The 24303-nt window shown below is 36.9% G+C and overlaps 2 protein-coding genes and 1 pseudogene across 2 annotated transcripts; 1 reads left to right on the forward strand and 2 right to left on the reverse strand.

Moving 5' to 3' along the window:
• Nucleotides 1-8959: 8959 nt before the first annotated feature.
• LOC126625516 (probable polygalacturonase) lies at nt 8960-10141 on the forward strand (annotated as a pseudogene).
• Nucleotides 10142-10553: 412 nt separating this feature from the next.
• On the reverse strand, nt 10554-14802 carry LOC126627192 (mitogen-activated protein kinase homolog MMK2-like). The gene is made up of 6 exons (XM_050296629.1): nt 14314-14802; nt 13286-13415; nt 12775-12912; nt 11818-12150; nt 11171-11354; nt 10554-11087 (listed from the first exon to the last, which is right to left on the reverse strand). The coding sequence occupies exons 1-6, from the start codon at nt 14487-14489 to the stop codon at nt 10912-10914; spliced, it is 1137 nt and encodes a 378-aa protein (XP_050152586.1). The 5' UTR covers nt 14490-14802; the 3' UTR covers nt 10554-10911.
• Nucleotides 14803-17693: 2891 nt separating this feature from the next.
• LOC126627028 (40S ribosomal protein S10-1-like) lies at nt 17694-19832 on the reverse strand. Its single transcript, XM_050296449.1, has 5 exons — nt 19636-19832; nt 19458-19506; nt 18995-19271; nt 18377-18509; nt 17694-18006 (listed from the first exon to the last, which is right to left on the reverse strand). The coding sequence occupies exons 1-5, from the start codon at nt 19636-19638 to the stop codon at nt 17926-17928; spliced, it is 543 nt and encodes a 180-aa protein (XP_050152406.1). The 5' UTR covers nt 19639-19832; the 3' UTR covers nt 17694-17925.
• Nucleotides 19833-24303: the final 4471 nt, after the last annotated feature.

Here is a 24303-nt window from a genome sequence, read left to right on the forward strand (position 1 = left end):
AAGGATGTTTATTTAAAGGGATTAGGAAATTAAAAACCCTAGACTATTTTGGTAAACAGAAATTAAGTCAAAAGCTTCTAGAAATAGGAAATTAAATCAGAAACTTAAGGGAAAATAGCCAAAAGGTGCGGCTAGGGTTCAAAACAAAAGGGGAATGTGTTTTAATTGCAAAGAAACAGGAAATGACCCTCTCCCTTGCACGGCAAGGAAGAGGAAAGGCAAGGAAAGGGAAGGAAATGGTGGTGAGGTGCGGCACTACCTTGAATGGTGCAAGGAATGTGTAATTTGTGTCCTAGAATGCTTAAAAGGCCTTCAAAGTTGCTGGAACATAGGGACAATTAGGATTAGGAAAGGTCAAACCAAAATAAGAAACCTTGGCTTAACTTTCCTACTTCAAGTAGGAATCCTTGTTGGAGTAGGAATCCTTGTTCTTCTAGGAATCCTCATGTGATTAGGAATCCATATTCAATTAGGAATCCTTCGTTGATTAGGAATCCTAATTTCTTCAAGTCTTCAATTCATCCATTCCTTTTGCTCCAAGCATGTGATAATCATTCCAAGCTCCATTTTGCTCCAAAAGGCTCCAAAATGCATACTTTGCCTTTAGAATATGAAAATACACAAAAGTAACTTTAAACACTAAAATAGCTAACGAAACATAACATAAATGCACGAGAACAAGCCAATTAAGTCGCATAAATATGCTCCTATCAGTTGCATGGTCTTATTATTCTTTGCTTGGTTGCTACTTAGAAGGCGTTTCATCATTTAGTTCCAAATGCTATAACTCATGCCTATTTCATTCAAAGCATGCTATTGATTTGCATAACACATATTCAAGATGAAGTTGTGTAGTGACCACCAAAGCCAAATTGCCGTGCCCCTATTTCATTATGTGTTTAAGTTTAACCCCGTTGAACCTTGTTAAGCCTATATTCTTTGTTAACCCACACTATCCTTACCTAGCCTAGTTTTAGGACCATCCATACCCTTATTCTTGAAGCATAATAAAGCATGACTTAAAATGAACTCCTTTTTTTTTATCAATGTATTGCAGAAAGCAAGTGTGGGGGAAGTGATTCTTGTGTATGTGTGTGCCAAAGTCCTTAATAAGGCACAGGTAGAAAAGAAAAAAAAAAGAGTGAAAAGAAAAAAAGAATTGAAAAGAGTATGAAAAAGAGCTCTAAAGTGTTGTTTGTTAAAAAAAAAAAGGTCCAAAGCATTGAATTTGGCCCTAAGTGTTGCATGAATCTTCCCTTTGCATTTAAAAGTTGATTCTGCATTCCAAAGTGATTTCCAAGTGTCTATTTCATTGCTTTGCTTGCTATCACTTTAAGAACGTTTGTTATCCCTATCCTTTCTTTGTTAGCCATTACCCCCAAGCCCTGTTACAACCCTTGACTTTAATCTTGAGTGTTGTGTGCTTCAATTTGTGGAGTTCGAAATTGGTATGAGCATATGGTGTCACTAGTTCTCACATCTAAGTAGTAGCATTCCATTCATGAGATCATATCTAAACATGCTTAATAACTCCAGAAAATTGCTTTCTTTGTTATAACATATGTGAGTCCTAGTCTTTCATGTTTACATCAATCTTCTCACATATACTAATGTAGGGTGTGTAGTCAGAAAATGTGTGTGAAAATAGAGAGTATCTTGTAAGGAATTGAGAAAATTCTCTAAGGCATGTTACTACATTCAAAACATTGTTTTAATTGGTTAATTGTGAACTAGTAAGTGGTGACTATGATTAAGTATGTGCTCAAGTGTAACGATGACCAAAATCTATGGGAATGATGATTTTTAACATGTCATGTTTCATTAAAAATCCCTGAGGTAAATGTTGGAAGATCTAGGTTGTGTTTTGTTTGTTTCGTTTGTTTTGTTTTGCTCGAGGATTAGCAAAAGCTAAGTGTGGGGGAATTTGATAGGAACATATTTATGCGACTGAGTTAGCTTGTTCCCATGCATTTATGTTGTTATTTCTTAGTTAATTATGTATTTTAAACTATTTTCGTGTGTTTGTAGGTCCATAGGCTTTATGAAGCAATAAGATGCATTTTGGTGCATTTTGGAGCAGTTTTGGGCTTGGAATGAATAGCACATGCATGGAGCAAGGTGGATGGACGAAATTGAAGACTAAAGAGGCTAGGAATGTGTAAAAGAGAAAGAAGAATTAATGTAAAAACGACAAAGAGCTCAGCCATAAAAGGGTGTCACTCCACCATTCACCTTTTCATCATTGTCGTGCACCACCATTGCACTCCCTTTGGATTCTTATACCGTGCATCATCATCCATGCTCCCTCCATTGACTCATTTGTTGCATCATTCCACCTCCCTTTCCTTTCTCTACCATGTGCACAATCATTCATGTTCCCTAGCTGCAACACCACTCCATTTTACCCCCATGCTTTGCATCATCACTTCACTTTCACCTTTGAATCATTTCAAACACCACTCATTGCACTCAATTGCTACACCATTCCTTGTTCCCTCCATCATTTCAGATTCATGCATCATTACATTGAATCATTGCACTCAATTGCTACACCATTCCTTGTTCCCTCCATTATTTTAGATTTTATGCATCATTACATTGAATCATTGCACTTAATTGCTACACCATTCCTTGTTCCCTCCATCATTTCATATTTCATGCATCATTGCACTCAATTGCTACACCACTCCATGTTCCCCTCCATTGCCATGCACTTCCTCTATAAAATGAAGTGTGTGTAACATAAATTTAGTTCATACTTGGTTAGATCATTCACTCCCATTTCAACACAACCTTCATCCAAACACATCCATTCATTTTCACATCCATTCCTCCATACAAACAAACCTTCAAACACTCACCAACACCTTATGTCGTAGCAAAGGAAGGAAAGGAAAGTGTTTGGACGTGCTTGCTGTCCAACTTGGATCTTTGGAGCGTTTAGGTGTTTTCTTTCTTTTGTTTCTAATGTTTAAATTCATTTCCTTTCGTTTTGTTGTAAATATGAGTGGCTAAACCCCTCTTGGCTAGGGGTGATTTCAAAGCCATGATTATGTGTGCAATATAATTTGATAAATTCCAACTATGAACTCTTGAATCGTGAATGCAATTGGCTTAACTATTTGATTGATAACTTATTTGTATTTGTTAATTAAGGGTTGACACTTAATTGGCATGCATAAATCTGTTGCTAGAATATAAGGAAGTTTCACATAATCCTTACAAACTTATATTCACATGTAGTGAAGGTCGCTTATAAACGATCGCGTTAAGTTCAATTCCTAGCATGAGTGACATGATGTCATAGTTGCAAGTGCCTTGTCAATGCTTATGATTTTCATTAAACGTAATGATCTTTGATTGTATCTCTATTATGATGTCATGTAGGGAACTTCAGAAAAAATGTTTTGGGTTGTCGAATGATGTCATCCAATCCAATAAAACAAGGAAAATCTGAGAGTTAACTAGTGATGTCACGGTTAATTTGGAGCATTGTCGTTCATAATTCAATGAAGTAGTAACTGGAAATCGAGTTATTTGCATACATGTCATGTGTGGAGAAAAAGCCTCTAGCTATCCCATCCATCATCTTATTTCTCAAATTTGTTTTACAATCTGTCTAGTTTTTCATACTTGTTTGGTTGTTTCAACTTCGTCCAAAACTCAATCCCCCTTTACTTTAGTGTGTCTAATTAGTTAGAATCTGTTTTAATTTATGTTTTTAAATGTTTTGATTCAAGTAAAAGTCAATTTTCGTCCAAAGTCATTCCTAGTGTCTAGTTTAAGTTTATTTAGTTGTTCTAAGCTGTTTTGAGTATTTTAAGTTTGCTTTGAGTCTTGTGAGTCTTGTTAAGTATTTTTAAGTTTAGTTTTATGTTTTTGAGTCAATTTAGAGGTTATTAGCAAGCCCTTCTAATCCCCGGTCCAGAACGATCCCTACTTATACTTGTACTACAATTGTCAAAAGAGAGTTAAATTTGTGTGTTAAGATAATTTTCGCATCAGGGCTCGAATTGTGATGAACAGATTTTAGTGGATGTTTTTGCAAAGAAAATTTATGTGAAATTACGTGGTTTGTATCTTAATTTCATTTACTTGGATGTTTGGATGGGCTATATTTTTATTCTCAAAGAAGTTAGCATCTTGGTTGGCTGCAATGTTTTATGATGATTTGTTATGATTGTTGCAAGTTTCATGCTTTAGTTTCTTTTGAGATGATTAAATTATGCAGATGCAATTAGTTTCTGCAAATTAAATTGGATTGGGAATTTGGGTGTCTTAAGTTCTACAGATGCATATCAGATACAATTGTAGCAGTCTGCCAGCAATTTTGTGTGAATTTTATTCGGGATTCCCGATTTGTCCCGAAATCCCGAAATTTGGGATTCCCGAAAATTTGGTTTGGGATCGGTCTTGAAATTAGGATTCCTGAAAACTTCGGTTTGGGAATCGGGATAAGATTTTTGGTTTGGTATCCCATACCGAACCAGCCTTATGTGTACTGATGAAACCTTTTAGATCTGCAAATCAAGATTTTTCATTCAAAATATATGAAACCTCGTCATGGACAGATATTGTTGTCTGTAATGTTGTTTGTACCATAATTATTAATGAATAGATTATAGTTTCGCTTAATTTTTCTATGTTATTTTCGACTAAATATTTTAGAAAATTATATTGGGACTACCCAATGTTAATTCTAGATCTGCCATTGATTAGATCATAGTACCCCATAAATAAAAGGCTTATTTTCAGTTACGCCCCCTCAAACTCTATTTTAATTTCACTTTGCCCCTGTAACTTAATAGTCACCGCTTTACTCTTTGAAACTCAAAATTCGTTCCACTTTGACTTGTGGACTCTCTTCTCCCTGAAACTTATAGGTCGCCTCCTAAAACATATATGAGACTCAATACCCAATAAAACTATGCCACATATACAATAAATTTGATTATAAATCTTCATTATGCGTCAACATTCAATAATCAGAGAATATTTCATTTAAAAGAAATTGAAGAGGTGAAAAAGGTAAAAAGAAATTGATTAGTCTGGCTCACGCAAATTAAACCCACATAAGAAACTAACACAACTAAGGCAATGTTGAGAGAATTTTGAGTTTTATAGAGACGATTTTCAAGTTTCAGATGGCAAACTGTGATCAAAATTGAATTCCAGAATGAATTTTGAGTTTCAGAAAATAAAATGGTGATAAGATTTTGGCTACAATCAAGCCCAGGAACAGAGAAAAGTTGGTGCATATGCTGATAATTTATGATTACATAAAAGAGGGATTGGCTAAGTTTTGCTTCCCACCACTACTTAAGCAGTGCCCGTGAAGGGCTGGCCATTGATCAAGTCACGGGTAGATAATGCATGCATATACTGACAATACAAGTTCTAACATGTACCGTTTGGTACGTAGACGAGATGGGACGGGACGGATGTTCCGTGTTATGTTTGGTATGCGCAGGAGGGAACGGGACGGTTGTTTTGTTCTGCGTTTGGTAGCGCATGGATGAAACGGAACCAAAAGATTAAAATGACTAAATAACCATGTTCCGTTTGTTGTTTGGTACAATATTTATGCGTGGAACGAGACGAGACTTTTTTTTTTTGTAGCACAAGGTACTATGTATATAAAATTATGGATCCCAATCAAACACGTCAAAATCAGCCAACGGTCCCCATGATCAAGTTCTTTTCTTTTTAGTTTTCTAATTGGTGGCCTTAGACCAACTCCAATGGTGAGCTAAAAGCTAAATTATCCCCCAAAATTTCCCTCCAAACCCACTCCAACCCAAGGGGAAAATTTGGGCTAAATGCTAAATGCTAAACCAATGCCAGATTCCCCCCAAAATTTATCCCAGAAATAGAATTTAAATTTTTCAATATTTATCGGAATTTAAATTTTTTTAGATTAAAATATTCATAAAATTAATTTACGATAGTCTACATATTTATTTATTTTTAAATAATTTAACAAAAAAATAGTCTAAGTTCATTCTTTAATAATCTCGGGCTAAAATTTTAAGCTAGAACGGTTAGAGCAGAAAAACCGTTTCTAGGCTAAAAGCTAAATTTTTCGGGCTAAAATATTTTGCTTTTAGCCCAACCATTGGAGATGGTCTTAAAGCACAGTGGGTCTCATGTAAGGGTAACAATCCCATTTGTTTTTGTGCCCCACCAAGCACTACCACTTTCATTTTGGGATTCCCTATCTCTCACATTCAATCTTAAGATGGAATGCAACCGTGTTTGAACTGTTAGATTGAGACTATTAAAATTCAGTCACATAGCGTAATGTTGCATCTTATACATTGTATAATATAGAATTTTCACTTTACATGGTATGTATACAAGGAATTCTGATATTGAAATATTAATATACATTATTTGACAAAATAATTTATAAAATTTGGCACGTTATCAATTTTTTCTTTTTTTTCTTTTTTTTTTTTTAGAGATATTTTATTAATCTTTTTTGTCAAATACTATTGTTGATATTCTATAATCTCAAAATCAATATTTGAAAAGAACATTGACTAAATATATACAATGTATCAAATGCGTAGTTTTAGCAATCACTGGCATAATCAAATAGAAATTGTGCTTCGATCAATCATTCATGCGCAAGTAGGCGACTTCCAAGCTTGCATACATTTGATTAGAAGCTCACAACGTATATGAGTCATGCACTTACGTATGAGAAATACCCTTAGCATTTTTCAAGCAAATGGAGGAAGTAGTGCACTACTTACTACCATGTACAATTATAATACCGCCAGTGTTTTAGGGTTCTGTCCATTCTCAGGTCTATAAACAAGGTGGGGGATGAAGTGAACCAACTTTCTCGATAGGAAGGGAGAGAAGAGGATGAATCTCAGCCATAAATAGGATGAACCAGCTGATGTTGTAATAACAGGTAAAACAAAAAATTTGGAGAAATAGGGAAAGAAACCAGCTGTAAATAGGATGAACATTCCATGATGGAGAATTAACCAAAGTGAGATTGGAAATCTGGATGTTTTCGGAGTACATAATTTCAATCAGGTACGGTCGGGTGTAATTTAACTGTCCCTTTTTGAATTTCTGCCACCATACTTCACCTTGGCCATCAATGGTGCCATTGTCACCTGTATAAAAATGTACCTTTCTGTTATACTTGGCAAATTTCAACAACTTTCTGTATAGTATAAATATAATTCATAATTTGATTAAATTTCGTGGTTGTTTTACCTGTTATTACAACATCAGTGAGATTGGTTCCAAATATCAGACTGATGAATCTTGCACCATCTGTGTTGTCCCTTCCTCAGACCGTAAGACGGAAGGGGTTCAATCACCGGCCATTCACTCTCATCCTATGACAATTGTGAAGATACAAGTAATGAAACCCAGAAAAAACGTTATCATTGTCAAATTCTGAAAGCCTTAGAATATGTGACACAAAAATGATGATACACAAACTGAAATGTGTCCTCACTTCCAAAATCTCACTTTGCACATTTTTCCTGAGTTGGTTTAAAAGAAAATGATCTTCGTACCATTTTTTTTCTAACTACGCATTCAGCATTCTCGTCCTTTTCAGAGGCTTAAAATTGAATAAATCAAATGGCAAAAATGAAAGTATGAGTGCAAAAGGATATAATGGTTGTGCGAAATAAAATCACTACCCTATGACAATAAAATATTGTGCTTAAAATGCTGGACAACAAAATAAAAGTGCAAATAGCACGACAAACTCAGAAAGTGCGAATAAGAGTTGCCTAAAGTCTGCACAAGATATAAAAATCAACTTCAGTTTGAAGGTCATTTTGGGCTTTGACTCTCTTCCTCTCTCACCACAATCGTCCTGCATGCTGTCACGGATTTACTCTGTTCTTCTTTGTTCCTTTTGTCCTTTTTCCCGCAAACCAGCTAATAGATGTAAAAAGAATTTACAGAACTACAATGGAATGTGAGTAACAACAAGAATGCCTTTTGGATTTAGTTTAATTGACAATACTCCATTTTAATTATATTTACAACACGCTTGCTTACTTGAAATAAGAGAAGTTATAAATCAAAACATTGTAATAAGAGAGTGAAGAAATGAGAATGAGATCAACTGCTCTTTTATCAATACAATTCCTAATATTTATACATTGAGCTACATATGCTTTTTTTCTATTTATTTTGTATGCGTTAGTAAACGCAGTTAAGATTGCATCCCAAATCCAAGAGAACTTCATTCCTAATGAAAAAGTCAAGCACTTCTCGAATTGACATTTGAGTCTTTCTACACACAAAAACTAATATAATGAACATAAGGACACTCTTTGACAGCCAGCAATGCTGACACCAACAAATGTTCACAGCAACATGATTTTTTTGCACAACACTAACAAGGCTACTAGAAACAGCGAAGTAAACTCAAGAGAAGTGATAATACGCCGGCACAAAATTAAAATACTCAAACTCGTAAGTAAATAGACCATTGAGACATTTACTGACGAAAATACTAAAACAAAATGTAGATCTGCAACAATCCATGAAAAGAGGATGGGGGAAAGCGAGAAGAGGAAGAGGGGCTGCTACCAGCCTCAAGCCAGATTAAGGGGTTGCTGGCTATGAATTCCAAAGATCTAGGGTTTTGATAGGGGAAGGAGTGAGCAGCTAGGGTCCAGTATTATGATTAATGAATATGCAACTTACACAATAATCAAAATTGTTCATTTTTTATTACGATTCAAGATCATACATGTTAAAAAATGATCAAATTAAGATCGTTTATTCATCTATATATGTATCAAATAAATAGACAATTTTAATGTCGTGATTTCATATATATTTTTTGCTAGTATACATAGAATATGAGTGTGCTACGTTTTAGATTGTCTGAGGCCATCATTGTTCTCATGGTCGGTTTCCATCCATATAGAAAAAAGTTAAAGCACATTTGTGTTACAGAATTCTAAAAATGGAAGTTGAAGCAAGGCCAATATGGAGGTCTAAAAGATATGAATATGATAACCTAATAATGGGGGTATAAACAGAACGCACAGTGCGCACATATAGAAAGCATTCCAATTTTTTCGTTTTTTTTTTTTATGTTTTATGTTGTAAGAACTGGTGAAAGAGGTAATAAGCACTTTTCTAATCAAAGATGTTTAAAATGCAGCAATGTTCTTGTTCAAAGCATTACAATCCTTGCCCCAGTGACATCTCCAAACACAGATGGGATCAACCCCGGTAAGCACTTTTCTTACAAGTTTTTTATTGCTAGTATAAGTGCTTCTGAACTTGCCATCAATATCATGCCGATAACAAAGGCTGATAACGGTTTGTTTTTGTGCAGATTCTTGCACTAATACCCGAATCGAGGACTGCTACATTGTCTCTGGGGACGATTGTATAGCAGTAAAAAGCGGTTGGGACGAGTATGGAATTGCTTTCAGGATGCCCACGAAACAGCTTGTGATTAGACGGCTGACGTGCATTTCTCCATTCAGTGCGGTGATTGCACTTGGAAGTGAGATGCCAGGTGGAATCCAAGATGAGAGGACAGAGGACATTGTTGCCATCAACTCGGAGTCGGGAGTTCGAATCAAGACTGCTGTGGGAAGAGGAGGATTTGTGAAAGACATATACGTGAGAGGAATGACTATGAAAACTATGAAATGGGCATTTTGGATGACAGGAAACTACGGATCCCATGCAGATAACGGCTACGATCCGAATGCTCTTCCTGTGATCCAGAACATAAATTATCATGACATGGTTGCTGAGAATGTGACAATGGCAGTTGAGTTGGAGGGGATCCCTGGTGATCCGTTTACAGGGATTTGCATATCGAATGTTACGATTACCGTGGAACTGCACTGATGGTGCCGGGATTTCAAGCCGCGTTGTTCCTCAGCCGTGTGAGGCTCTGGCCGACCAGGGTCCAGGCAGTGTTGCAGCATGCAATTTTCCAGAAGAGAGCCTGCCAATTGATAATGTTCAAGTCCAGGTGTGCTTTTACAGGAGGAAGCACTGGTGATAAATTGAAGTATCATATTCCCTACCAGGGAATCTGTTTCTTATGAAGATTGATAGATTATATTACAAAATTACATTAAACGTTTGAATCGAAAAGTTGGATCGGTTACTTGGTGTGCAAGACATGGTATATACTTTAGGAACCCTAACCACAAAGTGATTATTTAAACGAGCAGACGAACCATTTCAAGCAAAATTTGGGAAGTGATTTTAAAACTCGCTTTCTTGCGCTCCTTTCTTCTTTAGCCTTTTGATTGAATAAATCAAAAGAGAATCAGGGGACAACAATAGGGGGAATGCCGATCCCATTAATCTTAATGTAAGTTTACCATATCAATCTACGCATTGAAGCTACAGGAAGTGAGGAGTTTGTAAGTTGTAACGGGCAATGCCAATGCATAACTGTACCTGCGTCAAGTTCTCAAAACAAGGTGCAATCGAGACATCATCACAATGAACAGAATAACAAATCCAGGAAAGAAGCAATAATCTGCAATGTGCAAGATCTGACCAAGTAAAAACACGAAAAAAGCTCTTCAAATCTTTCGATTTTATATGATTAGTAAAAAGAAAGAAATTCCATATCCCAATTCCAAATCAATACAACATTTATAATCTTTGAACAAAGCTCGAAATCATTTCCCCCCATCCTCACTTCAATATACTGCTTTGGAGCCTTTGCAAGCATTCACTAGGGGGCTTCACCGATGTTCGTAGGACGCTAATTCCCTCAAGTATTTAAGCTCCTTGCACATAACTTGACCGTGAGTTACAAGCGAAAGTTCTCTAGAGCTAGTTCCCTTACGGGGAACGGTGATTGATTATACATTGTTAAAAGATGGAAAGTTCTTCATAATACATATATATACAGCCCTAACAGAGCATTTTCGTTTAATGGGTTGGGTCTGGATTGAACTTCACTGCTTCTCTCCAGATGAGCTCTTTGATGTGCTCTTCAGTGCACGAAGGTTGCTCAAAATCAAAATGGAAAGGCCTTGCGCAGCAGATGGGCTCATCATTGTTATCATGAAGGGACAACAAGTATGGGTGACAAAGTGCCTCGTCGACTGCAGACAGATATAAAAGTATAAGTCGGGAAAAGCATGGACTAAATGAAATCCCTTCGAAAATTTGGACTCATTTCTCATACCAGTAATGCGTCTACTAGGATCGAACACAAGCATTTTCTCCAGCAAATCCACAGCCCCAGGAGACATATTAGGGAATCTAGCAGCGAATTGTTGCCTCCGGAATTGTGGAAGCTGTTTTGCATATCTACGGGCATTATCACTTCGAAGAAATCCGAGGCTCGCATCATCAGGTGAACCTATCAACTGTAAACAGAAACAATAGCAACACACTAGGCTCAACGTACATCTCATAAGCACGAACATATAAAGACTTTCGAGTTTAAAATAAAAAAGGAGAACGAAGCATTATTCCCAATAAAATGATAGGATAGAAGAATGATACGAAATCCAAAACCATGCCATATTGTTACTATCAATTTAACAATTTGCACGATAATATTTAGAGGGTAGTGCTATTCACACACCCATTTTTACCTCCTACACCCCTGTTAATTTTTGTCCATGGCGGCTGTTAATTTTTACCTCCCACACCCTATTTAGAACATATCAACAACCTATCTTTTTCCTTTTATATCCAGCTAATCTAACAAACTTCAACCGCAGATCAAAACTAGAAAGCATGCTTAACTAGATTTTTAAGTTCCCCACTTAGTGGGAAAAGGCTTTGTTGTTGTTGTTGTTGTTGTGGAAGTTCCACAAGTAGTACCTCCGTAATAAGCCTCAGCTGATGGACATAATCTTTCCCAGGAAACAAAGGTTCTCTCGTCATGATTTCACCAAGTATGCAACCAACAGACCAGATATCAATTGCAGCTGTGTACTCTGAACAATTAAGTAGCAACTCTGGTGCTCGGTACCAACGAGTGACAACATACTCGGTCATGAAATCTGTCTCAGATGTTGTTCTTGCTAGTCCAAAATCTCCAATTTTAAGGTCACAGTTAGCATTTAGAAGCAGATTACTTGGCTTCAAATCACGGTGCAAGACATTGGCTGAGTGCACATATTTTAGTCCTCGTAACAGCTGATACAGAAAGTACTGCATCGGATTCAAAAAATGTTAATACCCTGCGTGACTTTGAACCCAAAAAAACCAAACAAACCAGATCACAATACCATATTATTAATTCTAAACAATGTCCGAAACATCAGCCATGTTTGATATTTCTTTTTATAAAAAAAAAATAAAACTGAGAAAATATTTACAATAGCAAAAGCAAAAACATTCTGATAAGATGTTACTAACTTTTAACAGTTCAATAGCAACAAAAAATATTTCTTAGTAACAAATCAATAATTTATTTAACTGAGCTTTTTCCTGTATTATTAACAGCAATCACAAATATTTAATAGTGCATGAATTCTCTTTAATCAACATCTATCTCTTTCCCATTTGATCATTATATCCAAGGTGTTTGTGTCTAAGTTTCCATCTGCATTTTTCTATTAAAATTAGAAGTCCATATTCATCGAGCATCAGAAATACAGAAACTGCCACTTAGAAACCTCTAGGAACAGAGAAAGAAAAGTAAAAGATTGTTAAATCCCCTATGCAATCAAAATATGCAATAAATTTGCAACGAACCAATAATATGTTAAGAATGTGAACTATATGATTGCAACGACAATGGATGAAGTCCCAGTGATATTACTGATTCCAAACCTGACAATGATCATCTGTCAGTGGTTGGTCAGAACGAATGATCTGATGAAGATCAGTGTCCATCAATTCATAAACAACGTAGACGTCATTGAAAGTCTCTTTTTTGGGTGGTCGTACAATGTCCTTGATAGAAATAACCTGTAAAGGGAATTAGCTGAGATGTAATTCTGAAAGAGTGATATATGTAGTCCAACAGAAAATAAACAGATAAAGGCACATGGAAATGAGTCCTGATATGCAATATGGCAATCAAATTCAGACATGCTGTGTGTAAATCACGTTATCTTTTGATAGTGGATAGCCATTAACGATAAACAAAGGAATCGGACTGCTGAAGAACATTCCTCATAGAAAGTCCCGCAAGACAAATAAGATGTTAAACCCATCATACATTCAACATGCTGTAGCCTGTAAGGCATCATCCAGAGTCTTTAGCGATGTAGTACCATATCAGCATGTATTCTGTCTTAGACTTGCTTTCAAGTTGTATAACTCTTAGAAATAAACTTACATTTTCATGGTCCATGTGACGAAGAAGCTTGATTTCTCTTAGTGTCCTTTTGGCATCTATTATATTGTCAAAAGCGTTACCAATCTTCTTAATTGCAACTTCCTCATGGGTGTCTGAATTAACAGCCGCACTGAAAAGCAAGAAGTTGTGTTATTGACTGCTCTGTTAGCCAAAGATTATACTTGTAGAACGAACAACATGGAAAAGCTTTTCGCAGTATTATAAGCGGCCTTCTAGGCTAATCTGCTCTTCACTACACATGATGAGCAGAAGCAATGGCATGAAACCACGCTTACCAACTTCATGAACAGCAAAGAATACATGCCTAATCCTATTCAACAAACCAGCTTCGTTGTACGTTAGCAGTTATCCGAACTGATTGAAACACGCAACTATCTGAAATTCGGAATAAAATATTCCTCCTCTAATTTGTTTCATGCTAAAGTATGCATAATATTCAATACCAGCACCAATAAAACCTCTAATCCAAGATATCAAATCATTTACACAACAAAGTGGCTCGAATAATAAACCGGTCACACACAAGGTTCCTTACTGTATTTCAAACATTTTTTCTGCATAATAATCCTGAACATCATTCGAACAAAGGAATAGCACTCAAACTTTTCCATAGGCCAAACTCATATTGACAAAGCTACAACCAATTCCTAAGTTTAGCACAACTGTCAAGATTTCAAAAACACGGGCAAGCGACCCACTGTTATCCACACCGATATTGTTCCCCTAACTTGCATGTTACCACCTAAGCACAACAAGGTCCCACACACTCTGGGAGCCCACCGCCGGTCCCCTCCATTTCAAATTTAAACAAAAAGTAATTAGAATCGAACCACTCAACGTAAGTAACAAAACATGTTTAATTTTGTTTGTTTTTCGACTTGGGGTTCTTGTATTCTTCGACCAAAAAAGCCAACCAAACATAAAAAATTAAAGCTTTAAAACGAATCGAAAGTACCCCAGATAGCAAAGAAGCAAAAGATCAGGACTTTTGAAAGCAGAAAGCTCACCAGACAATGCCATAAGCACCTCTCCCAATAGGCCTAATGGGAGGCACGTACTTGCTGGAGACCTCGAACAAGTTCCCAAACACATTGTACTGCGCATATCTACCGCCATGGGTGAGCACCCTTTTGATTTTTCCGTCCGCCGAAGCAGCTGCAGAGCTCGACTCCTTGGCAGCCATTTCCAAACTTCCAACTTCCAAAAAAGTGCTTTTCTCAAAAGGGTTCAAAAACCCCCAAGTGGGTTGCTTGGGGCTTTAATGGCGCTCGTGAATCAGCACAGCCTGGCAGAGAATCAGCTTAGTAGGTGGATTTTTCGGATAGCAAATAATGGGTTTTGTGTGAAAGTCTTCTGTGAAAGCAATGCAATGCAAAAAGCCACCTGCTTTTGCTTTAACAAGAAGTGCTTTTGGTGATCGTGAGGATGGTTTGCAAAATCCGTGACTTTTGAATGGGACTTTTCTTCCAAAATTTTGAACACGAAAATTGGGAAAAGTGAGATTAAAGTAAAGTAAAACCGGGTCTTCGTTACACACATGATGCATACATCTTCAAGCACACGCATCTATTACTTTTGACCCCAACAATTTCCGAAGCTAGATGGACCACCTGACACGACTGAGTGATTACGACACGTCGTATTTGGGCCAAGACCACCTGGTCATACAATGGTGAAAAGATCCTAACGCTTCGAATTCCGAAATATAGGATATGCTGGAGAACAATTGACTTTTCTCACGTTATGAACCTTTCACAATGAAATTACAAAAGAAAAAAAAAAAGATTTGTCAACTTTTGTCTTTATCTAGCCTACTATTACTTATTGTTCTAAACATCCCCGTCTAACACCGTTTAGACCCCGTCTAGGCGCTAGGCGGCCGGCCATAACCCGATTGGTTTATAGGCATTTGAAAATTGAGAAAATGCGCGTAGACCTGCTTAGGGGTTCGTCTAGCCCGCATAAACTCGTCTAAGCACCTGCCTAGGTCTCGACTCTCACTTAGACAGAAAATCAATAACTTTCCTTTTGCATTTTATTTTGTCAATATAATGCAAGAGGCTTGTTAGATATTTGGATAAACACTCATTATATATGGTTGTCCCCATGTTTTCAAATTTGAACCATCTTTAGGTGTTTTTTTAAGTATAAATAGACATTTATTTATACAACATTAACATATATAAATTTACTTAAATCCACCTAGGTCCTAGGCCTCAGTCCGCCACCCAACTAGTGTCTAGCATCTAGCGTCTTTTAAAACCTTGCTATTACCCATTTCTCTACTACATTTACCACTAGGTTACCTCAATGACTTAATACTGGTGTCTAATAGTATTTTTTTACTTATATCTTGCGTTTAATTTCCATAAATCCAAAGGAGTGAGAAAATAAAGGATAGTCAAAGAGTATGAAATTCAGAGTTTCATTCCAAGTCGTCATGTTTTATGAAAATTGGTCAAGGAAAAAACTTTGGGACACTGAGTCCTTTCTTTAGCCTCACTTTCTCTCACAAAAACACACAAGCCCCTTGTTTTTTCGTGTTAATCTGGCTCTGCTCGTGTCATGTCAACGTAACAGCTTCTTATTAAAAATTAGTCCTCAAACCAAACTAGCATTGTTATTCACTTAAAATAACCAAATGGGCCCTTATTTCTTAGACTTGGGAATAATTGGACTCATCATGTTCATATCTAACAACTCCGAAGAAGTGGTATGCATTTTCACATTCATATCTTTCCAAATTTTAATAGTTGCTCAGAGTAGAGAACCTTTGAATATTTCTAGGGCCAAATATCACTCCCACTCCAATTTACCAACTTTGAAGATGATTGGTTTTCTAGTCCCACTCAAACTTTATATACTCATCCAACCACCTATGATACTTGCATTCGCGCACTGGGCGTACCTCTTCTGTGTGTCTTTTTCATGGTGGAAACAGGACAACAAGGAAATACGACTTGCCAAGGCTTGAGGGCGAGCTGGGTTTTTTTTTTTTTATTTATTTATTTATTAACTGCAATATTTTGACAAAACTTTCTTTACATACATCGACAAGAATAATCTTAGAGGTTACTGTCACTAATACTCTGATGATGCATTGAACTCATAGATAAAAGATTTTGCTGAACTGTCACAGTTTTTTCATGTATTTGAATTTTGATTCATGTATATGAATAAAAATTGACAATTCTTTATGAAGATACTACTTGTTATCATAATTTTAGGTTTGTTCGATACAATGAATGACTAATGATCTCTAAATTGAATGAATTATCTTACAGTGAATCTTTAAATGATGATAAAAAGAACGAACAATTCTAATTAAAAAGTTTTTGGTCGAGAACAGAACAAAAGGATTGTGTCAAGTTTTACGAGGCTTTCTCTAAGAATCTCAAGTCGGGAATCCATAAGGACAGCCAGAAGGATTATGTCACCAGGATGGGGGAGAGCCAAAAGGACATTTACTACATCATCGGTGAGAGCAGGAAGGCCGTGGAGGAGTATGATGGAAAGAAGCTCGTGTCCGCAACCAAGGAAGGGCTTAAGCTCGAGGATGAATAGGAGGAAGAGAAGCAGAAAAAGGAGAAGAAACAGTAGTTCGAGAACATGTCAAGACGATCAAGGACATTCTAGGGGAGAGAACAGAGAAGGTGGTGTCTGACAGAATCGTGGACTCGCCTTGCTGCTTGCTGACCGCCATGAGCGGTTACGTGGCCAGCAAGAAGATTATGGAGATTAACCCTGACCACGGCATAGTGAAGGAGCCAAGGAAGAGTACGGACGCGGATTAGAACGACAAATCACTGAAAGGACCATGTGCTGCTGCTCTATGACACTGGTCTTCTGTCCTCTGGTTTCAGCCTTGATGACCCCAACAACTTTGCCGGGAGAATTCACTCGATGCTGAAATTGAGCCTGGACATTGATGAGGATGATGCCGCACGTCGACAGAGAATAAGATTGAGGAGAGTCGGATGCAGGAAGTCGACTGAGCTTCATTAAACTTACACGCTTGTAATAATCTTTAGTCTAAAACAGTATTAGTGTGTTTATACATGTTTCTTGTAGGGCACGCATAAAGATCTTCCGCGGATCTGTCTAATGTTAATTCAGTATCCAAATTTTGTAATATTTTGTTTCCAATGCTTACTAATGATCTTTTGTTAACGAGACACCATCTAACGAGTAGATATGAACATATATAACATTCCGAGTACATATGATCATATATAACATTTCCAACTCTTAGTTGTATATCTGACTGTTAGACGGTGAATATATTGAGTACATGTAGCAAAGTCCAAAAGATCAAATTTCTCAAAGTACGAACTATGTAGTTAAGGTGGAGCCAGCATTGACAGATGAAGCTAAAAGTTACCAAACATTCAGAGAGAAAATGATCCAAGGCTTATATAGATAGATAACGAACCGAAAACAATTTTGCAAAGTGCGATTCAAAGACCGAGTACTATAAAGTTAACATCTAATACGATCCCTCACCTATTTCAAACCTTAACGATTTAACAAAACTGCTACAATCTCCTAATATAGAATATGCCATCTTGTTCTCAAAATCCAACTTCAGGAAACCAAGCACTGATCAAATAACAACCCCCTCAAGAAAGGTTAGAGCTGCTAGCTGGGCCTGCACCAAAACCACCAGCTCCACGACCGAAGCCAGGCCTTCCACCAGGGCCCTGCGATACAGAATCAATAAGTAAAGATAAATTTAAAGGTTTTCAGATGATGCGCAGCAATATATACAAAGACATGGCAAGTAAGAAGAAAGGAAGATGAGTCAAAGTCCAAAAGAGAACAATTACAGCTCGTCCTATGAGTCAGTTTCAAGCTAGAATAGCATCATATTCCAAAAGTGAGTAAATATTGTACTCACGCAACACAAATAGGCAGTAAAAATTTAAGTTTATGAAGGCATCAGTAAAAAGCTCCATGGCTGTCGATAATAAACTATCAAAATTTCCAAAAATAGTGAGCCAAAGAAAGCCGATTGCTTTCCTACCTTACAAACAATAAAATATTAGAAATTATTGGCAACAGAAAAATTACCCCAAAAGAAGGCTTGAAATCAGCAGGAGCTCCACCCTTATCACCAAAGTCACCACCAGGTGCACGGGGTCCTCCACGGTACCCATCCCTATCACCACCGAATCTACGTTCTCCATCAAAGCGAGATGGGCCACTGTACAGATAATCAACAATCCAAATTATAACCAAAGCGACTTCAATCATGTCAAAATAAATTCGCACAACAGGAAAATGTTGCGAATCAGACAAAGCAATTTCTTCCTGCATGACCAACATTATATCTACCAAAAAACTTATTGGTAAAACCAAAAAAAAAAAAGATCAACAGATTTAACAAACATTTCAATAATCCATTCTGCCCGAAATAAGTTACAATTACTCCAACCCTTACTGCAGATTTTTGCAGAACTCAGAAAGCAAAACAATTTTAGTCGAAAGGTATCAAATTTAATCAATCAAACAAGCTTCCTACACAAAATACATGTACATAACAACTTATCAGCCACGTAAACGAACATTTAAGAACTAAAATGAAAACAACATACAACCCCTTCAAATACAATATCCCAAGACAATCAGACCCAATTTGGAAATCAACAAATGCAATCAAAAATAAAGAACAGGAAACAAATTGATTACCGTGGGCGGTCACCAGACAGCCCCATTGGGCGGCCAGCAGGCTTGGCCTGCTTCTTCAAAGTTGCAGGTACAATCTCAGAAGGGAGATTGAGGTAGGTCCTCAAAAACTCGATACCGTCATTGGTAAGGTACCAGTAGTAATGCATCCAAGCAAAAGTTTCTCTCACATACTCCTTCGACTTAAGGCTCTGCATCAGCTTAATCACCTGCAGGTTCGGCACATCGATATCCGGGTGCTTTGCCAAGTTATAGTCCTTCTTTGCATAACAAACTCCCTCTGCCCAAATTATATTTAACGAAATTCAACAGAAAAATTGAAAAAACTAATCTTTGCTATTTGCATAGCTTTAAACAGAAATATCCCTCTGCTCAAATTAAATTCAACAAAATTAAACAAAAAATTGAAAAAAAAATTAACAACTCTAATTAGAAAAGTTAACAAAAATCTAATCTTTTTGGGTACCTTGAAAGAGGTACTTGGAGATCTCGCGACGGTTCTTCTCTGAAATGATCTACGATAGAAAAATAACAGAACCAAACGAACAAATCAGAGAAATAAACAGTTAAACATGTTCTTTTCCTACCATTTCAGTTTCTCAGGAACCAAACAGAGGATAAGATAAATTTGGTTGAGAAAATACCATGGTTGCGGATGAGCTAACGACGGCAAAAGGGGGACACGGCAGCGAAGGTCTGGGTGCTCTGGTACTCTTATCGTCTGCTCTGCTGTGTGGAGTAAAACCTAAAACTCTGATGTGTGCGATACGTAGTGGGTTTTTCGGTAGCAAGATATGGGCCTTGATATCTAGTGCCCTAGCGGGCTTTAAGAATCTTACGTTCTTGCAACTTACTCATGGGCTTGCTTAGTTTCTGTTATATTATGTCTGGCCCTGAGAAAATATGTACACACTTTACTTTTCATTTTTCTACGTTCTCTCTCTTTTATCCTGCTCTTCCGACCTGACTATATGACTCATCATTGTAGTACGGTTGAAAATTAAAAGATGTGTGTGAAAAATAAAAAAGTATATGTGAATACTGAATAGCACGATCTTAAAAGAAAACTCTATGCCGAAATATTGAAATCACATAAAATTCATATATGATTTATATGTGTATGTACACTTTTGAGTGATTAAGGAATCATCGGCCGGTGTCATGTCAGTGAGACATATAGCATCAATTCCTATTCTCCTTAGACCAACTCCAACCATGACTTATAACCTAAAATTCCCCTCTCCCCCCCCCCCCCAAAAAACCCACTCCAACCCATAACCTAAAATAAACCTAAAACCTAAAATCCAAATGAAGGTCAAATTCCGGCCCAATTTTAGGCCACAAAGTAAAATGGGGCCCACTGTCTGAGACTGAAACCAGGGCTGTGAAGCCCACTTGCCATCTGCCAAGCCCAGCACGCGCAGCACATGCAGGGTTCAAACTGCATTCAATCGAGGTGGACCCCACCCACGTGGGTGTGTCCCCCGGTTTGTCAGCCTTGTCATGTAGCCAACGGCTACTTTTCTTCATCATGTGGTTGTGGTAATTGGGCCGTTGGTTAATCCAACGGTCTAGGTTCAATTTTTTGTTTTGTTTTATATTTATATATTTATTGAATCCAACAGCTTACATCGAATATAATCAAATCTAACGGTAAAAAAAAAGATCTAACGGTCCAAATTTAAATCCAACGGCTAGAATAATTTAAAAAAAAAATATTTAACTTAAAATCAACCAAAAACTCTATAGATACCTATGTATTTGTTCAAACATCCACACAAAACTCATTTTTCTCTTACAATTCTTCCAATTTTTCTTTCTACCATTTCTTCTCATTTCCAAAATTTTCAAGATGGCAAAAGAGCATGTTAGAGGTCGTAATTAGACATTTGACGAAGATATTGCTTTATGTTTGGCATGGATTTCTGTTAGTGAAGATGGTGCCGTCGGCACCAATCAAAATAGAAAGGATTTGTGGGGTAAAATCGTTGATAAGTTCCATGAAAACTCCAACGCCGATCAAAGGGAAGTTGATAGTGTTTATGATCGGTGGAAGATTATCAACAAAGTGTGCACTTTGTGGAAGGGAAGCTTGGAGAGAGCCATGGTTGTCATGCCTAGTGGAAGGAGCGCCTCAGAAATTGCGAATTTCTTTGTTGATATTTTACTTGTCATGTACATAATAGTATTTTGCAACTAATTATTTTTATGTATTTGTTGCATAGGGTGACAAAGCAATGACAATTTACAAGACAAGAACTACACCAAAAAATCAAGCTTTAAAGTTGCATCATGCTTGGAACATCCTCAAGGATTGTCCGAGGTGGGGAACCGATGCAAATCAACAATGTCGAAGATTATTTTATAATGAAGCCCCACCCCCAAATGATGTCAATAAAGGTGTGAATTTTGCCAACAATGAACGTATCGACCAAATGAGCCCAACTTCTTCTTTGCCAAGGCCCTCGGGTAGAGATAAGCAAAAGGAAGCAAAGAGAAAAGGGAAGTCCCAAGATCCGATACGTGCACAATTTGCTAGCAAAATGGCAAGAATGAACGAAAACCAGTGTCGTCGGCAAGAAGAATCGGCCCAAATGTTTTTAGCCATGAAGCAAGAAGGGGATAGAGAGTAAGCAAGGTACGAAACTAATTTGATAATGGAGGACCTCGACAAATACACTCCAGAGAGGAAGAGATACTTACGTGGTAAGCAAAAAGAAATTTTATGAAGAAATGCCATAAGGAGTGTATTTTAAGATGATGATTCATCTCAAGACTATCACCCAAGTCCACCACCAAGTCAAGATGGTGGATATCATTATTAAGTTTATGTAGTCTATGAGTTTTCGATTGTATTAAGTTTATGTGGTTTATTAATTGTCTTTTTTTTTTTAAGTTTATGTGGTTTATCATGATTTTCATGTATTGGTTGAGTGATTTTTCAAAATTTATCGGAAATTATTTTTAGATTAAAATGTTCATAAAATTAATTTAGGATAGTCTACAGAATTTTTTTTTTTTTAAAGTTAATTTAAAAAATAGCCTTAATTCATTTTTTGATAATTTGGGACTAAAATTTTAGGCCAAAAGGGTTGGAGTAGAAAAGCTGTTTCTGAGCTAAAACCTAAATTTTATGGGCTAAATATTTTTAGGTTTTAGGTCATGGTTGGAGATGGTCTTAGTGGCCGACCATTTGTACAATGTCCATCTATGATTCTTTTTGTTTTGGGTCGAAACATCTATGATTCTATATATCAATTCTCAAGAACTGGACTTAACTTTTTCTTTCTTTCCATGGCCATCTAACTTTTAAATTTGAGTAGGATGGATAACGGTTATGGCAGACGAGTAACCGCGGTTATTTATCCATAATCATTTATGTTGATACTCGCATAACCGTTTATCCGTTGAGTAATTGCATAAACGGTTATACCCATACCCATAACCGTATATAAACGGTTAACCATATCCATAATCGTGCACATATTTAACCATAACAGTTTACCCATTTAACCATAATTATTTACCCGTTTTTGAACCCATTTATCATTTTTTTACCCATTTACCCATTTTTTCACCTGTCTACATGTTTTTTTTTTTTAACAACTTGACAATTATAAAAGAAAAATTTGTCATAATTTTTGTTTTCTGACAATTAAACACCGTTATAGGTAGATTTTAGAGTTTGCTCAATACATTGTTTTCCAACAAACACAAAAAGATGAAATATTATTTGGTAACTATCGCGGGGCGGCAGCTATAAGACAGAAAACTAACATATATGTTTGGACTCCACCAACCTAATCGGCACCGCAACAAATTAAGCCAAAATTTTCTCTTCGATTGTGGGATGTGTAACTTTAAACATTGTAGTTAGCTACGTAGAGCACGCTCTGAGATGTTTTCAGTATCAAAGCAGTCTAGCCTCTTTGTAGCTCCAAGACATTTCGGATGAGGAGTTTCGAAAGATATTTCGGATGAAAAAAGGAATGTTCAACATGATATATTCGAAGCTGGAGTCGACGACTTTCAAGAAGAACACAATGATTACGCGTGTCGCTCAATAGTCCTACTAATTTTAGAGTTCGCTCAATAGTTTTTAAATTTTACATATATTAAATTAAATGGGTAAATGGATACCCGTTATAACCGCAGGTAATACTCATAACTGATAGATGCCCGCTATAACCGCGGGTAATACCCATAACCGCCCATTTAAATTTCTCGGATAAACGGTTATACCTATAACCGTTTGTTCGTCTAAACGGTTACCCATAACCGTAACCGTGAACTTTAAATAGATGGGTAACCGTGGTTACCCAAACCCATAGGTATTTTTCCCATCTCTGAATTTGAGCGAAACAAGGTCATGTGCCCTTGATATGATACTAATTAATTGATTAATCATATTAATTTCAAACCTCGAATCAGTTAAGTTACTCTTATGCTCTATAAATGGTCAAATCATGTTTTCAGTTCATGCAGTTTGCAATTTTATACGTAGATATGATCAATGATGAATTCAAGACTCTAACTTCGTAGGTCCTATTGTAAAAGATTCTAAGCGTATAGTGTTAAAAAAAATCAATTTTTTTATTTAGGCATTTAGTTGAGTATTTAGTAGAGTTATTGTTGACCCTAAAAACTACCTAACCTACGTGGCGCGCATGCCGATTAATTAATAAGCTAACTACATCTTTCAGTCGAATGCGGGGCGTGCCAACTCGTCCGCCGACTTCGGCCGGGAAGTAAAATGAATGTTAATGTGGCATTAGAAGCATTGCTGACTTCTGCGTCTTGCGATTGCGGCCAATAAAGGAACTTGTCTCAACATGTGGGTTCTAGAGCCTGAAGACAAGGTTGCTAGTTTCTTCGAAGTTCACGAATCGTCGACGCCGGGTTTAGCCTCAGTAATTATATTTGTGAGAATATAAGTATGCCAAACTGGTATTAGAATATACGGACACAAATACTCATAAAAGATAAGTGTCTTGATTGTAAATGTGGTTCGGCCGTCGGAATGCCAAACTCTAAAATGTACTTGTGAATATCCAATCATAAAATAAACTCGGCTTTCAATGTGCCAAGCCCGGTAACCTGGTAATACCTCACTTCATCGAGAAGGTTGATGATATGAGATCTTCTAACAAGGACTCGAAAATTCTTGTTGGCCGAGACTTGGATAGGTAATCAGTCGATCTCGAAGTAGTGTTGTTTATCCAAATTGAAGGTCCTCCTCGGTCGGCTGATTCTACTGTTCCAATGTTGTTTATCCAAACTTAAGATGTTACTGGTTGCCTCCATAGTGTTGT

Source organism: Malus sylvestris, chromosome 6 (assembly GCF_916048215.2).
Source record: "Malus sylvestris chromosome 6, drMalSylv7.2, whole genome shotgun sequence".
In the NCBI taxonomy this organism is placed as follows: domain Eukaryota; kingdom Viridiplantae; phylum Streptophyta; class Magnoliopsida; order Rosales; family Rosaceae; genus Malus; species Malus sylvestris.

What these genes read in the sequence shown, in the direction of transcription:
- LOC126627192 (XM_050296629.1), bottom strand. Translation starts at nt 14,489, where the DNA reads ATGGCTGCCAAGGAGTCGAGCTCTGCAGCTGCTTCGGCGGACGGAAAA. An exon ending in TGACAGATGATCATTGTCAG is followed by an intron (nt 12,151 to 12,774) that starts GTTTGGAATCAG and finishes AATCCGATGCAG; the next exon opens with TACTTTCTGTATCAGCTGTT. An exon ending in TCCTAGTAGACGCATTACTG is followed by an intron (nt 11,088 to 11,170) that starts GTATGAGAAATG and finishes ATCTGTCTGCAG; the next exon opens with TCGACGAGGCACTTTGTCAC.
- LOC126627028 (XM_050296449.1), bottom strand. An exon ending in CTGTCTGGTGACCGCCCACG is followed by an intron (nt 18,510 to 18,994) that starts GTAATCAATTTG and finishes TTATCTGTACAG; the next exon opens with TGGCCCATCTCGCTTTGATG. An exon ending in ATTTCAAGCCTTCTTTTGGG is followed by an intron (nt 18,007 to 18,376) that starts GTAATTTTTCTG and finishes TCTGTATCGCAG; the next exon opens with GGCCCTGGTGGAAGGCCTGG.